We start from the raw sequence: 16,917 nt of genomic DNA on the forward strand, positions 1-16,917 counted from the left end.
AGAGCTAGAGCAGGGAAATGGAAATTCATACCAAGTACAAATGTGCAAGAGTGCAGATGTGCAAGTGTGCAAGGGAAGTTCAAAGAATGCAGCCAGATTGCTATTTGCCATTAAGCATATCAATAACACTAGGGATGAGGGAGACTCTTCTAGTCCTCAAAATGGGTGCCCTGAAATGATGTCCTGAGAGCAATAGCTTAAAGTTGCAATAAACGACATTTAGTGCCACTGGGGTCTGCAAACAACTATTTTCTATGTAAAGATATCATGGAATAATGACGTCCTAGGCAGAGAATTAAGTCATACTCCTCCACCCCATCCATCTCCATGGCCGTGTCACGGAAGCTCGCTCCTCTCCCCTTCCTTCCTGGATCACCATCTCGCCTTCTCCACTCGGCACTAGGGCCGAGTTCATTGGAAGCTCCACCACTCCAGCTAGATATACGCCTCTTCATCACTACAACCAGTGTCTAGACTCCATCGGGGGGTTATCCTATTCTATCGTCGCATTCATCTCTTCCCTTTCATATCCGGTGACATCTTGATGAGGTTTAATTGACAAAGACTTTTCCACCTTCAACTATCATGCTTGTTCAATAAATATCATTTACTTCATAAGAAGTTGAGTCTCTCCTGATTGAAATGGATTTGCATGAAACCAAGTTACAATGACGTAAGTATGACGTAAATTTTCATGGGGGCTGTAGTTTTTTTTTTTGTGTTAAAAAACTGAATATAAATTGTGAACATTTTAACTTCTAAAAGCAGCTGCTGTAGTGGAGCCAGTTTGTCTTAGAATATGGAAAGTAAACTCCTGGAACATTCTTTCTTAAAGATGAATGAAAGAAGTGCTGGATGAGAAACTTGTATTGAGTTACAGAACCTAGTGGAACAGAGGCTAAATGGGAAGTGAAATGTCTGGCAGTGGCAGTGTAATTCAGCCACCTGTCTTTTTCCAAAGTTTAGCTAAATTAAAATTTTACTACAAACCTCTCCATAACCTCCAAAGTCCAGAGAGATCTTTTTCTATGTTGCGTGAACAAGTTCAGAGCTCCTATCAGCGCTTTCACTACAAAGACTTTGTGGTAATTTTATGTAGCATCCAGTTAAACTCACAGTACAATCTGGACTTTATTGGCAAAACCCCCCACTTATTTGTATATTCCACACATTATGATGCAAACCAATTCTGGATAGCAGCCTGTAATTAAATAATCATATTACACCTGAAAGTGTTACAGAGCTGATTTCTAGTCGATAAATCTGCTGAGCTGATAAGTAATAAGAAATGTCAGCGATATCAACATATATTTGAGCAACTTTCAGTCACAGTGTATCAGTTTAGAAGTTGAATGATCATTTATTGCTTTTAGGTCAGACAATGGGGTGGAGTACGATGATTTGACAGAGGAAAAATCAGCTGGACAACTTGATTTGTGTTGTCAGATGAGCTGTGGAAAGTTTTGGATGGATGGAGATCAGATCAGAAGACTCTGTATCTTCTGATCTGGTCTGATCTGTAACTGACAGCAACTCAGTAATGAAGCAAACTAATCAAGATGTGTCTGTCCCCTCTGGTGTAATCTATACTATCTGCTGATTATTATAGTTAATAAGTACATAGCAGATTCACTCTTTGCAGTCTGTGATGTCTCACCCAGTCCGTGCAAAGTTGGCCCAGTATCTCATCATGCGTCGGCTCAGTTTCTCCTCTTCTAGGGTGTAGTTGAGTCTCTTCTCCAGTGGCAGGCCAAAGACAAACTCGATCTCGTAGCCGTGGATCACACCCATCCACTCTGGCCACACCAGATTAGATGCTCGGTGGTCAAACAGGTAAAGGTAGACCCCTCCTTGAGGAGCAGGTAGATGAAAGGGTGAGAGGTTATTTTTTGTCTACAGTAATGCTGTGAAATCACCAGCCTTCGCAGATGGTGGTAGAATGTTTTTTGATGGATAATTCACTGTCATGATGGATAATTCACTGTCAATGCGGGGAGATACATCCTGATCTTTTTCTTAAGTGATTGAATAAGTTTTAAACTAGAATGTTTAATATGATATCTGATTGTCCACACAATATATTGATTCCAAATGGTTATGATAGGTCTAGCAATTTCTTTCATTCATCGAATTATCAGGATATAAAACCAAGGATTTGGTGACCTTTACAAATCAAGACTCCATAGTCTTATCAATGGCATAGCAAGCAGTTTAAATCAAAAATCAAATCAAATTGTTACCTTACCTAAAAATCGAAAGTTGAAAATCGAACCATGGATTTGGAAAATTGTGACACCCCTAGTAAATATAACCTGCATCACAGTTTTTATGTTCCTGTCCAACACTAACTACATTAGTGTAGTTCAATCATTCAGTTCATGTCATCAGTAGAAACATATACCCATATAACCACTGGTTAACTGTGACCATTCAAGGTCATCTATCTATCTTCTGAGCAAAAATCACAAACAAACTGCACTGTACTGTACTGTACACACTGCATTTTTATTACATTTGGAAACATAATCAAGCCATCTGATGCTAGAATACCAAGACATACAGTGTTTTTTGGTGCACCAAGAGAATGGAGAATGGAGAAAATCAAACATGACATGTACACTATCATCCAGTCTTTAATATTCAATATTTTAGCTGTATAAGCAAGACTATTTACAAAATTATACAAGAACCACCAATCAGAAAGCTCCCTCACATGTTTTTTTTACCTAATAACTAGCCAAAGTAAGGTCCTGATAAGGCAGGACCAGGACATGGGTATTTATTTCCATTTCTGTACTTGATTTAAATTGTGGTGGTGTTGTGAAGGTTAATCTAGGCAATGTGGATATTATGGTTAATTATTTTGAGAGTATAAAAAATATAAAAGATCACAGACATGAAGCAGGGGAGTAAAATGTTGTAGGTAGCAGATTGCAACACACACACACACACACACACACACACACCTTACCTTGTGAGTTTCCTCCGCTGTTCATGACCCCAGAGCCAGCTCCCCCCATGTTGGCTTTGAGGGCGTTGTGCTGGGCGTAGGAGCGAGCAAAGTGGGCCAGAGGGCAGATGACATTGTGGTCGCCCACAATATCGTCCATGGCATCCCGGTTCTTCACCCCGTTATTCTCATCCATCCAGTCAGTGTACTGCAACACCACTGCCTCCAGGCCGATATCATTTGCATGTGGTACACTCAGCTTTACACCTGCCAGGGTGAGGTTTAAAGTTTTAGGTGCCTTTTTAATTGACTTAGTGGTATAACTGTGGCTGTGATGAACAATATGTGGTAAAGTTCAATGGCTGCAAAGGTTTTGACTGAATTTGATAATGGTGATTCCCACATTATTCTCACTAGTTAGATTATCAGAATGGTTATGCAGAAGTGTCAGTGTATGTAAATATAGAAAAAGTTTAGACTATTGCTTCACTTTCTGTTTTGTGGTGACATTAATGTTTCATCACAACACTAGCCACATCTATTTATACCTTATTCATTATATACAGCAGGTAACTGCACAGATAATAATTGTACAGATCATTCAACCATGTGTCATTACTCATGGAAAGTAATGGGATTGAGCTTTCAGCAGAAACTGTGCTGGTTGTTGCAGTCCAGTTTAAATAAGCTTTTCTTTATTCATGTAGAGCACATCTCAAATTCTACTTCAATCTAAGTCAGATTTGAGCTGGATTTGGTATTCTTTCTGTCTCTGTCCATTCTTGTCAGCTGAGTGAGCTTCACCTTCTAGGAAGTCCTCTCTGGAGATGAGGCTCTCGTTGTCCTTGCTGAAGCCTGGTGCACCGTACAGCAGGAAGTAGGAGCCCTCATCCTGGTTGACCCCGAGGAGGAGCTGAGTGTCTTTAAAGTTGCCTGAGTTGAGCATGGCATCAGGGGTGTCGGGCAGAACCTCGCCATCCACAACTGGGACGAATGAAAATCGGAAGAGGGCCGACCATGGCAACACCTGCTCAGAACAGAATGACAACCCCCAAGTGCACAACTGGGTTCATCTGAGTGACTGTGAAATATGCAAACATGTAAAATGAGAAATTAAATGTAACTGAATCCGCTTCAACTTCCATTTTAAGACATAGGCGCAAAGTGCAAAGTGTTTTTGCGCAGCACCTAAGCCGAATGAAGCTGGAAGAAAAACTCTAAGAGTTCTGTGATGCTCTGGAGAGAAAGGTTTGACAGAATGGTGGGAAAACAAAACATTTTGTGTTCCATATAGAGTTCCTAGCACCCACTGCAGGGGTGGGAACACCGAGATAGATTCCTCTCAGTGGGCTGGAAACATAAAGGTTGTGTGAGAGAAGAATCGACTCGCTACAGTAACTCATTCAGCTGGCTAGTGGCTTCGTCTTGGCTATGGGAGGATGAGAAAATCACACATATAATCGACGTACTAAGAAAATGGCGTTGTGCAAATGTGCACTGTAGTTTTCATTAAGTTTGTAGCTGCAATCTGCATATATTCAGCATATGGCTAAAAATCATACCATAGCAAAACAACCACAGGGCGACACTGGCAGACTGTAGTTAAGACACCAAAGTTAAGTTCAAGACATGCTCGTTACCAAGACCAAGCTTGATTTAAGATATTAGCAGTGCACATTATTATCTGTTATTTCAGAGTTGCCTATGATATAACCTCAACATTCAATTATGACAATCCACTGAAATGTATATTAAAGTGACACAATGTCAGACCTGCCAACCCTGGACACATTTTTTGAGTATCACTTTGGTGACCTAGATACATGAGATGCAAATCACTGCTGTTTGCACAATTAATTATTATACATAATTTGCATACATACACATAACAGTACATCATTTGCATACATGCAGCAGTCAAACAGACAAAAAAGTGAGGGTGCCATTCTTGATACCAATAACAGATTGTTTATGAAAATATCTGCAGATCCAGAACTGTTAGTTGGTCATTTATGCCTATGTTCGTCCATTTGTCTTTCACTTGCCTAAACATAGCTTACCAAAGAACACAATTTCACTTAGGCTACACACAAACCTACTACTACTGCTGTATTTATATTGTTTACACCTCCACAATAATAAAACTTTAAGCCAATTTGATTTTTGAAAATATGCTTTTCAGATAATTTGAAAAGATAATAACAATGTATATGTAAAACCCAAATAAATATTTTAGAGCTGGTTAATACAATTGCTCTCATTATAGGTAGGCTATTACTTAATGGTATGATGACTTAATAACAATACAGGCTGAATATGAACATGGCTGTTAAAACTGTGGAAGCAATCACATACCTCCTTACATATTGCACTTAATTTGCAATTGGGGTGTTTCCTTTCCTTGAAATTTTCCTAGAATAGGCAAAGTTATAGACTACAGTGCCAACACACACGCACAACATACAAAAACACACACACACACACACACACACACATGCACACACTGCTGGTAACTTTCTGGGTAACTTTCTGCAGCACGTGCACTCGCTTTTTTTCATTGTGCCATGATCTTCTTACCTTGCGAGGCAGCTTGATTTGCGAGATCATGACATCACAAGATCGTGCAAGAATCCATCTTTTCAGACTTAGTTATGTGCTTGTGTGGTTTGGACCAATCAGCGTTGCAAATCCAGCTACCTCGCAAGGTAAGACAGTAATAGACGGTGACAGACAGATGGTTCATCCAATCACTGGCCAAGTATTTTTTAAAAGTGCCTGCACTTTTCCAAACAGTTTCCATGGACGACTTCCAGGGATGTCACAAGACCAAGTTGATGCCAAAATTCTGAAAAAGTGGTGGTACTCGTTTTTCTACTGTACCGTAGGTACCGGGGATGCAATTCTTCCGGGCCTGACGGCGACAGCACATAAGCCTACAAGTGATTTAGTCTGCCAGTAAATGCCAAAGTAAGAAACAGAGCGCCTACCTGCATGGAAGAACAACAACAAGTGGAAGATGGTGACAAGTGCAGCTGCAGCAACAGCTCTGTCTCGACTCATCGAAAAGCAAAATAGTAAGAGTTGTGTGTGGAAGTATGCACTGATATGGATCATCAGGGATTAATAATAAATTCGTAAAAACCAGTATGCAAACAGTGCCATCGAACTTTTCAGATGAAAGGAGAAAACTTAGCGAAGCACCTCAAAGACAGACATCCAGATTTATTCAAAGAATTCAGGGTAACTGAGTTTCAGCTCATGTTAACATTACATTAACAAAGTATCCAAAGTGTTATCCTTGTTATCTTTATCCTGAAATATACCTTACCATTATTTTTGTTTGAGACAGCTGGCACTGCTGTGTAGCCAACTATGTTTACATATGATGTAAACATAGTTTACATCATAGCTGGTCACCAGCCTGGTCACACACTGCTGTGGGATGGCATCCCATTCTTCAACCAGCATTTGTCGGTTTGTGGGGTTTATCAGAGACTACCTCCAGAATTTGGGAGTGGAGAGGATGGAATGGCCTGCCAGCAGTCCTGACCTCAACCCCACTGAACACTTGTGGGATCAGCTTGGGAGTGCTGTTTGTGCCAAAGTGACCAACACAACCACGTTGGCTGACTTGCGACAATTGCTGATTGAAGAATGGGATGCCATCCCACAGCAGTGCGTGACCAGGCTGGTGACCAGCATGAGGAGGAGGTGCCAGGCTGTTGTGGCTGTGTATGGTTCTTCCACACACTACTGAGGCTCCTGTTTGTTAAATGAATAAATTGTTAAATTGCCAATATGTCTTGTTTCTTCAAACTTCAATCATCCAATCCACCAAACACCAAACAAGAGTCAATGGCAGAATAAGCTGTTAGGCATTGGCAGAGAAGATTTGGCATATTTTACACGGGCGCAACCCATATACTCAGCTCTGCTGCTCATCCCACAAATGCATGTTCCTCACAAATGTGGCACCATTTAAAAGGGAAATAAACTGGCTTTCCAACGGTGTAAGATTTATTGCGCTAAGTTTATATATATATATATATATATATATATATATATATATATATATGTAAATGTTAAAAAAACATAATAAGCTAATTGTGTGCGAAAGTGACATATTCCCTCATGAAACTGCCATGTCTTGGCCTCAAGACAAGATGAAGTGAACTTCACTGAGTGTTCACTGATAGAGTTGTCAATACCTGCCACTCCTGGTCGATAAGCTCCTGCGGACTTTTACTGCGCAGACAATCCACCAGCTCTGTGTCATTCCCCCCATTGCAGCCCACCAATTTGCCCAGCAGCGTGGCCCGTCGGCGGGCCTCAGCAGGGCTGACTGAAGCCCAGGGGGAATTGGGGACGCCGCTCTGAAGAATGGCCCTGGTGAAGGTAGGCCGGCTGTCGGGAGACAAGAGGTGGAATCCTACTGAAGCACCACCAGCACTCTCACCAAAGATGGTCACCTGTTAAAAGACAGCAAATAGAAAGATCAGGATCAAAACAAGCTCACACCAATTTCCTAGTGTAGGAACAAAAGGATAGATGAATAAAACAGTGGGAAATTAACCTGTTTGGGGTTGCCACCAAAGGAATGGATGTTATCTTGTACCCACTGCAGTGCCATCCTCTGGTCAAGCAGGCCCATATTGCCAGGAGCCTCAGATGAACCATGCAGAGCAAGAAAACCGAAGGCACCAATTCGGTAGTTCATGGAAACCACGATGACTGTCTCACTGTGAGCTAGGTAACGGCCATCATACACGTCCAGTGAAGAAGAACCACTGTAGAACCCTGAAAATATTAGATATTACAGTGCAGTATTAAGCCATTATATCACATTCTCCCAAAACAGACAAAATATCCAGCACACCAGGGTGATTATCATTCAAGGATACAGTGGATTCAGCTGGTAGTTTGGCAGGGATGATACAAGTTCCAATTTACAGTATGAAGAAGCATGTCGTCTGCATATAATAAAACCTGGTGCTCCTTACCACCTCTCAATTCCTTTTATATGCAAGTCACTGCTAATTACCATGGGAATGTTGTGATCAAATCCAAAGATTTCAATCTGAACAGGTACTGTGAGTCCACTCAATCTAATAATTCTAATAATAACTTGATTGTCTATTTACAGGAACACACGATGGACCGTTACCACCTGCAAGGAGAGGATCACTGCTGGGGGTAGTTGAGCTTGCACTACTGCTAGCAAGCTAATCCACTAGCGTGTTCACAACTGACTAACCACTGTGCGAGCTAGTACGATGTTATCTTACATACTGTGGGTTTGGTGGTTTTATAATGAACACATTCCAGTAGGAATTTATTCTTGAAAAATCACCAAGTTTTTGTGTTTTTACTACATTGGCATTGAGTTGTTTCCTCTTTATTGGCTGAAGAGACAATCTGAACAGAGTTGAGGAATTTCAGGGAAAATGCAGACCTATGATACAGAAATTGGAAAGTAATTAATGTGGTTTATTTGAAGGGAGGTCAGCTTATACAAGTGTTTAATTTGTTTCTCTCATGGTCAACATTTTTAGATTTCAAATGTTTACATTTTCAAATTTTACATTGTTCCAATCAAAATGTATTAAAACTAAAAAGATGAGTGAAAAAAGGCATCAAGTTTATTGACAGCTTTAATAATGATCAGTTTTACTCATTTTCTAATGACTGTTGTGTTTTGCTGTCTTCACTGTTTATCTTCTGTTACAGAACAATAACCTAGCATGGCTACCTAAAATTTGCCTACTGGCCGTCAGTCACATGACCCGACTTGCAAGTTGTAGTGGTCTACTGAGGGTCTCCCCTATTTACAGAGAGTGGAGGAGTGGACATTATACTAAACGGATGCCTAATATTCAACTTGTGGACTCCTGTTGTTAGACCACAAGCCATGCTAATTCCTGAAATACATGCTTACAACTCTGCCCAGGCTTTATTTCCTGTCTTGCCTGCTTTTTGCCTCAGCATGCCAGTCGAAATCTGGTCTGACCGTGTTCTCTTCATTTGAGCTGAATTGCAACAGATTGCCTGGTGCCCTTTTGCACTATAAATTTTTAATTCAATTCAATTCAGTTTTATTTATATAGCACAAATCACAACAGAAGTTATCTCAGGGCACTTTTCACATAGAGTGGGTGTAGAACGTACTCTTTATTTTACAGTGACCCAACATTCCCCCATAAGCAAGTACTTGGTGACAGTGGCAAGAAAAAACTCCCCTTAAACGGTAAGAAACCTCAAGCTTAATTTGAATTTGAATGGATGATTACAGATCAAATACTTATTTTTCCCACCTTCAAAACGCAGCTTGAATTTCGATAAAAAATTGACAGCCCTACCCTATACTGTGAACTGGACATATCAACATGCTGGAAAACAATATAATGAGAATATCTTCTGCTGTAATTTTGGTCAAGATAGTTGTAGGTACATGCCTACTACATTACATTACTGCTGACCATTTCAACACCATGCTAGTATTCTTTTGTGCTTTATATCCAACTTACTGTCATTATTAGCTGGCTTCTATTGAGCCATTTTATGTGTTCTGTTGTTTGCTATCCACTGCTGACCCACTGTAAGAATGACTCATGTCTGACCTATCTAAACTTAGCACAAAAAGTAAGGAAATTTGTTTCCCTTTTAAATGGTACATGCATTTGTGGGATGAGTAGCAGAGCTGAGTATGTGGATTGCACCCATGAAAAATTTGCCAAATCTTCTCTGCCAATGCCAAACAGCTTATTTTGCTGTTGCTATTGACTCTCGTTTTGAGCTTCTGTGAGCATGGGCCCTGCTACAGTGGTCAGTAGGTGTCTGCTCCAAGAATCAGCATGCCACGTTTGACTGATCTGGATGGGGCCCGTGAGATAGGGCAACTTTAAGCTGGTGTTCTGCAAAACCAAGTTGCGGCATTATTTGGAGAGAGCCCTAGCACCATCTCCAAAGTAAAGGCCAAGTTCCATATAATGGGGGATGTCAGAGACAGGCTGCAAAGTGGTCGTCCCAAGAAGACGACACCCCAAGAAGACTGTTTCCTCACCCTGTCAGCACTTAGGTACCGTAGGCTGTCTTCTACAGATTTGTAGTCAAGGTTTGCAGGACGATATGGCTGACGGCTCTCTGCCAAGACAAACTGGAACAGACTGCACGCAGCCGATCCCTGGTCTTATAGGGCTGGCAGGAGGCCTGCCATGACTGCCCTTCACCATCAGGCCTGCTTTTCGCTGGTGTCAGCAACACGTGCACTGGAACACGGCAGTTGGATGATAGGGTCAAAGTGTGGAGAAGGCTATGCTAATTGCTGCAATGATAGAGTAACATCTTTTGGTGGAGGCAGTGTGATGGTGTGGGGTGGCATCTCCCTCACTGGAAAAATGAGGCTTATCATCATTGGAGGCAATCTCAATGCAGAGAGATATTGAGATGAGATTCTGCAACCAGTGGCAATCCCATATCTCCACAGTCTGGGACTGAACTCTATCCTCCAAGATGACAACGCTCGCCCCCACAAAGCGGGGTTTATCAGAGACTACCTCCAGAGTGTGGGAGTGGAGAGGATGGAATGGCCTGCCAGCAGTCCTGACCTCAACCCCATTGAACACTTGTGGGATCAGCTTGGGCGTGCTGTTTGTGCCAGAGTGACCAACACAACCACGTTGGCTGACTTGCACCAAATGCTGGTTGAAGAATGGGATGCCATCCCACAGCAGTGTGTGACCAGGCTGGTGACCAGCATGAGTGGGAGGTGCCAGGCTGTTGTGGCTGTGTATGGTTCTTCCACACGCACATGCACCAATGAATAAATTGTTAAATTGCCAATATGTCTTGTTTCTTCAAACTTCAATCATCCAATCCACCAAACACCAAACAAGAGTCAATGGCAGAATAAGCTGTTTGGCATTGGCAGAGAAGATTTGGCACATTTTTCATGGGCGCAACCCACATACTCAGCTCTGCTGCTCATCCCACAAATGTATGTTCCTTACAAATGTGGCACCATTTAAAAGGGAAATAAACTGGCTTTCCAATGATATAAGATCCATTGTCGAGAAGCATTGTTACAACAAAGAAATAATCTACCAAACACAAATTTCCTTACTTTTTGTGCTTTTTTTATATTTGACTCATTCTGAAGAAGTCATGACCAAGTACCTCCACCGTAGATCCACACCATGACAGTTAGATTGTGTGGTCTGATTGAGGAGGGCACCCAGACATTGAGGTACAGGCAGTCCTCGCTCATCTCTCTGTTGGGATTCCACATCTCACTACCCTGGAAGCCTGGGAACGTCGTGTCCACAAACTGGTAGCAGGCGTTAGGATAGGCGTTGGCCTCATATAGCCCTGCCCATGAATGCTTTGGCTCAGCATGACGGAAACGCCGCTTCCCTACCGGTGGCTCAGCGAAGGGGATTCCCAGAAAAGCGGTGACGTAGCTCCGGTCCGGCACCGGCATGCGGACACCGCGAACCCGGCCTGTACGTGTCTGAACGATGAGGTCTGCCTCACTCTGGGAGGAGCAGGTGGTGATGAGAAGAGAAAAGAGGAGGACTGGGGAGAGAAGGAGAGGGATGGAGGTCTGCATGATGGAGACAAAGATGGTCTGTGTGGCTGGAGCTGTGGTTGTGATTTTCTCTTCAATCAGGGAGGGCTGGGTCTGCTCTGCTTCCCCTCAGATCTATGGACAGAGAGAGAGAGAGAGAGAGAGAGAGAGAGAGAGAGAGAGAGAGAGAGAGAGAGAGAGAGAGAGAGAGAGAGAGAAATGTGATTACCGTAAAGGAGTGATGGAGAACAGATTGAATGAGAGAAGGATAAATCAGATGAGGAAAGGGATGAGAGGACAGAGGAAGAAGGAAGTCTGGATGTGTCATCAAGGTAGATTCAAAGATTCCTTCAAACAGGCAGACAACTAATCTAATTCTTATTTTTATTTTTACATGTGGAATATTGCTCACACATAACATTTTTGCAACTTGCCAAATACATTAATTAACATTTTTTCATTATGTTTGGATAAAATGTAATTCAGCAGCATTACATTTCTAGCAAAACACATTTGCTGTTGCACTTGAGTCATATATGAACATTATTTCTAGGAGACAGGGTTGAACAGGAGACAGGGCTGACAGTGCAACATCACCTGTAGTGACATTCACGATTTGACCACCTCCTGTTTCAGTCATGACCTGCTTTGCTTTAACAAGGCATCTTTATTTATGACAAGTTGCAGTTATGAGAGTTCGGTGAATCCGACTTAAACACTTGTATAAGCAAAACTGGTGGGAAAAAGTATGAGTTTCAGCATAAGAATTCAAAAATGTTCTTGCTCTAGGCAAATGTCTGGAGTCCATGAATATCCACAGCAAATTACATGTCAATCTGGCCAGTAGTTGATGTATCTTGTTCTGTTCATGTTGGACAGACAGAGAAATCACCATCCTTAGGTACCACAGCTATTAACTAATCAGATATAAAATATAAACCAAACTATAAGCTAATTAATGCATTGCAAAATATGGAAATGCATTTCATTAACATAAGGATAAAACTAAAAAAAATATTCCTATGCTTCAGTGCTTTGGATGCTCCAAAAATCCCTAGCATGTGGATTTTGAGTCAAGATTACTTTATTAAACTAATATTTTCAAGGTCAAGAAGGAACTCTTCATTTAATATATTGTAAATCCATTATAATTTTGCCATCCTGTTTTCAATGTCTTTTCTGTACACACAACATCTATTGCATGTCTGTCTGTCCTTATTTGCATCAAGGATTTGTATTGCTGTACAGACTGTACAGCCCCCTGAGGCAAATTTGTGATTTGTGATAATGAGCTATACAAATAAATTAATTGAAAAAATAAATTGAACTCTTACACTCAAAATTAAACTGTTTTCTGTCAGATTCTTCAGTCAAGTCTGAATATTTTCGCCAATGTTGACTTAAAATACCATTTTTTTGTCTAAAAGTTGACAAAGACTACTATTATTTAAACTAACAAAATAAAACTAAAATGTATTTGTTTAGGTTCTAGCTATGGGTTGGAAGTTCAGATGAAAAAATTTACTTTTTAAATATTGTTTTTAATGCATTAAACTAAACTACAGGTACTTCACAAACCAAATATTCCAGATATATACAACAAATGCATTCAGATTTTTTATAATTACAAAGTACAGGGCAACATACACTGGCATCATCAAAACACATTGTTTTCTATGTAAGCCTAAACTGGCATATCTTGACATTGAGTTAGGATATGCAGAATATACTGTACTCGGACTACTTCTTCTGTCTGTCTTGTTCTGTCTGTGTGAACAATCCTGTGGTCCTCTTGTTCTACACTTAGTGAACAGCAATGATGTTTTTATCAACACTTTTTCTCTCATTATTATTACATCTTTAGTTGTGCCTGCACCTGCTATGAGAGAGACGAAGAGCGAATTGTAATACTGCAAAATGACGGATTTGGTGACAATGAAATGTCCCTTTGACTTTTGAAACGAACAAATAACTAATTAAAAAAAACCTTTTCCAGTGGTTGCTAATCTATGAAGGAGTGTAATGCAAATACTTTCCAGACACAGTTGGAAATAAAAGGTCCGAGTAATTTCACTGAGATAAATGTGAAAATTAAAAAACGAAGTGGCCCTATAGGGCTGGGTAATCAATCTATTTGAAAAATGTATACATAATCACACAAATAATGATGTTTACTGCAATGAATCCGTTACGCATTATATCCAACAAATCTCTACACATGTAAAATGCACATGCAACATGCCATTTGGCTTTGAATAATAATTTACTCAGGATTGTTGCTTAGGACAACAGAATATTGTAAAAACGATAAGATCATGTCATCAAATTAAATCACATCTAAACTGAATTTAACTAAAGGCTAGATTGAACAGCATTCTTCAAGCCTTGAATTCAGGCAGCCAGTTGAGCACGTAGTATAGGGCTTATTCAGGATGTATAGACGTGGTGGTGCAGGTTATCAGTGGACAGTACTGTGAGTAGAGAAGTGTAGGTGGGCTCTGGCTTCCCAGAAAAGACTTATTAAATATTCAACACAACACCAAGACAACAGCAGAGTCCTGCTGCTCTACAGCACAGATGAACATGTCAGTGTTATAGTAGAATCAAACACCTTTCACTGTTTCTGCTTGTGTTCAGAAGTAGCTGCTGTTTGGTGGTCTGCAGGATACAGTGTTCCATTATATGGCTTTTTTATAAGTTGACTGTCAACATACGGATCTTGCCAGCTGGGATCTTCCAGTTAGGCTTTTTGGTGCAGATACTGATCACTGTTTAAATGTCATTAGAATCTGCTGATCTGATACCAATCAGTAAGTACTTCCTGTTCTTAAATATCTGTATAGATTTTATATCTCCTGCATAAGAGGCTGTAAAAGCAATTATACTGTCCAAGCTCAGGTGATGCTGAATCCTATTTAGTTTCTACAGTTGCTTCTTACAAATAAAAGGTGAATTTCCATAAATTCAGCAAAGCAAATAGAAATGAAAAAATGGAAATGTGTGCATTTGCATCAACTAGATCTGTGCTAATAATCTGAAGAGTTAGTAACAAGATTACATAATTGGCACAAAACAGTGGGTGGCAGCAGTACCTACATGTACCAACCGGGTACCTGCCCAAGACACGGGACCTTGAGGGGACCACTTAGGTTCACTGTGTTGTAGTTAGCTTGTGGTGGCTAATTAATTGCAAGTTTGCTTGTGAATAGGGTATGCACCACTAAAGCCACCACTTAGTTTGAAGGCCTTTATTATTTCAAATTAAATATTATTCTTTCATGATGCAGTTTAATAAATAGAATTGTAGAGTTTCGATAACTAGTTATTACCAGTGGATCCTCGTTTATTAGTACTATGCAATGCACACAAGGACACACATTATAATAAACCACCTCTGAGTTTTAGAGCCTGACCAATAAATTGTCTGGACGATGTGCTGGCTGATATTAATTCATTGCAGATATATCAATATCAGTATCAGCATATATGTCAGTTCAAGAAATTGAAGCAGAGAAATGACAAAGATTTGTTTTGAAACAATGTCAGCATTCTCTAGTCTGTCCACCACAGAGTAGTGTCAAGGTTATAAAACAACAGTAAAACATCCTGCCTAGTACATTTCTTGATCGCAATTGTTGAAAAAAATAATTTAGGGTAAAAAATGTTAAATCATGTTATAGATTGTGGAAAGAAAATTAATATTGTCTGCTATCATTATCAGATTTTTAATATTTTCAAATATGAATATTGGTATCTGCCTCATATATCCTGTAGAGGTTTGACTCCACTAAATATAATTTGCATTCCTGAAATCTCTCATTTCCAAGTTTCCACTATGAAGGAGCGACGGTTATTTTCTGTCAGCATGCAGACGTTTAAAGCCCCTCACTACCCAGCAACAAAGACTGAGACAGGTGTGTGGTCATAAGGGGTGCTATAAAGAGGCATCAGAGTAAAACCCTAGTAAATGCCACATCGTTTGATGGATTAACATGGCACTTGGCAGAGTATGAAACTCAATAACTATAAGAGACTGTATGGACATTTTTGCGGGTGCTGGAGGAAGTATGGGGGAGGGGAATTTTTTTTTTACTTTAGTTTATAGGTGAGTGTAGTCAGAGGAACATGGTAACAGTGACTCCCATTGGGTCAAAGTCAACAACTGTGTCTCAAATAGAATGTTTCCCCGTTCTCCAAGAAAGTTTAACCTGCTAAACTGATTTTTATTGTTTTTTCATATGGTCAAGATGGAAAAAGTTAAGCAAGAACTTAAACCAAAAAGAAAGTACTGGTCTTTTCTTTCCTCTCCAGTTGCTGCAAATTATTGCTACACAATAGGTCTAACATTTTGCTTGTTGCCTTTCATTGGCTCTGAATGTGTTCCATACATCTTCTTGATAAGGATTCAACATTTGGCTGTAGCATAAAATATACGGTATATACATTGTGGTTGTTGATTGTGGGGTGGATAGCAGGAAATCATTATATTTGGTTCTTTAGCCTCTGGATCTCAAGCAGGGCTGTTACTAATGATTATTTTTCTTTCTATTCAAATGAGTTCTACTCAAATTAATTTTCATTTAGTCAATAAAATTTCAGAAAATAAAGTAAAATACTCAGCTCCCCAAAACCCAACGTGACATCTCAAATTTATTTTTTTCAACTCACAGTCCAAAAATTATATCAAATGAGAGTATCACATCCAAAGAATGGAAGGTGTTTTTATTTGATAAATGACTTAAACAAATAAATTATCGGCATAGTTGGTGATTTTTGGAGTCAGTTAAACCAGATGTTTTGGCACAACTCTCGAGAGAAGGACAAATGGTCGTAGATCTCAGTCCATGGGCTTAGCTCAGCTCAGGAAGAAACTGGAGCACTCTGCTGTCCTTGCACTTAATAAAAAGTAATTAAAGAAACAGCAGTGGGCTACAGTTCCAGCCTGGGCTCAACTATGACCTGAGATCTATGCTGTTGAGTATTATGCTTTCAACTAATCATAATTGAGGTTTCTATATGCCCTCATTACTTACTCAAGAGGACACAATGCATCTGCAGTGAAATCTCTACAAATAGCCATATTGTTGCTAAGTCTGAACTGTTAAGAAGACTTCAGACATGAATCAGATTCAAACTCAAACTCTTGACAGATGTAAATTCTTGGTTAAAGGGACCCTCCCATTGACTTAGATTTGCGTTTCCATAAAGTTGGAGGACTTATGAGAGACAAACTTTTAAAAGAAGGGACAAATGGAAACAGCAGAGGTGGACACATGCTCACTTTTAGTCCTTAGAATGGGAGAACTGATTGCCCTCCAGGGGTTGATGGAGTTGGAGTCTAGTATGGCTGCAATTTATAGGGTCTTATTCCCCAAAATTCCCTCTTTGGTCAATGAAAATAATC

At 40.2% G+C, this 16,917-nt stretch overlaps 1 protein-coding gene across 2 annotated transcripts in view; it reads right to left on the reverse strand.

The window, feature by feature from the left end:
- ache (acetylcholinesterase) overlaps nucleotides 1-16,917 on the reverse strand; it is a 55,365-nt gene that overhangs the window by 13,255 nt on the left and 25,193 nt on the right. The window contains exons 2-7 of one of the 2 annotated variants that reach the window (XM_044341126.1): nucleotides 11,123-11,648; nucleotides 7,524-7,747; nucleotides 7,159-7,419; nucleotides 3,755-3,977; nucleotides 2,972-3,217; nucleotides 1,658-1,850 (exon numbers count right to left, since the gene is read on the reverse strand). In XM_044341126.1, the coding sequence (XP_044197061.1) occupies nucleotides 1,658-1,850; nucleotides 2,972-3,217; nucleotides 3,755-3,977; nucleotides 7,159-7,419; nucleotides 7,524-7,747; nucleotides 11,123-11,555 (1,580 nt within the window). In that variant the 5' untranslated portion in view covers nucleotides 11,556-11,648. Of the gene's footprint in view, nucleotides 1-1,657; nucleotides 1,851-2,971; nucleotides 3,218-3,754; nucleotides 3,978-7,158; nucleotides 7,420-7,523; nucleotides 7,748-11,069; nucleotides 11,090-11,122; nucleotides 11,649-16,917 lie in introns of those variants that run through there. The other variant, XM_044341127.1, reaches the window with a different exon arrangement.

The sequence above is a fragment of the Thunnus albacares genome, chromosome 22, assembly GCF_914725855.1.
Source record: "Thunnus albacares chromosome 22, fThuAlb1.1, whole genome shotgun sequence".
Taxonomy (NCBI): domain Eukaryota; kingdom Metazoa; phylum Chordata; class Actinopteri; order Scombriformes; family Scombridae; genus Thunnus; species Thunnus albacares.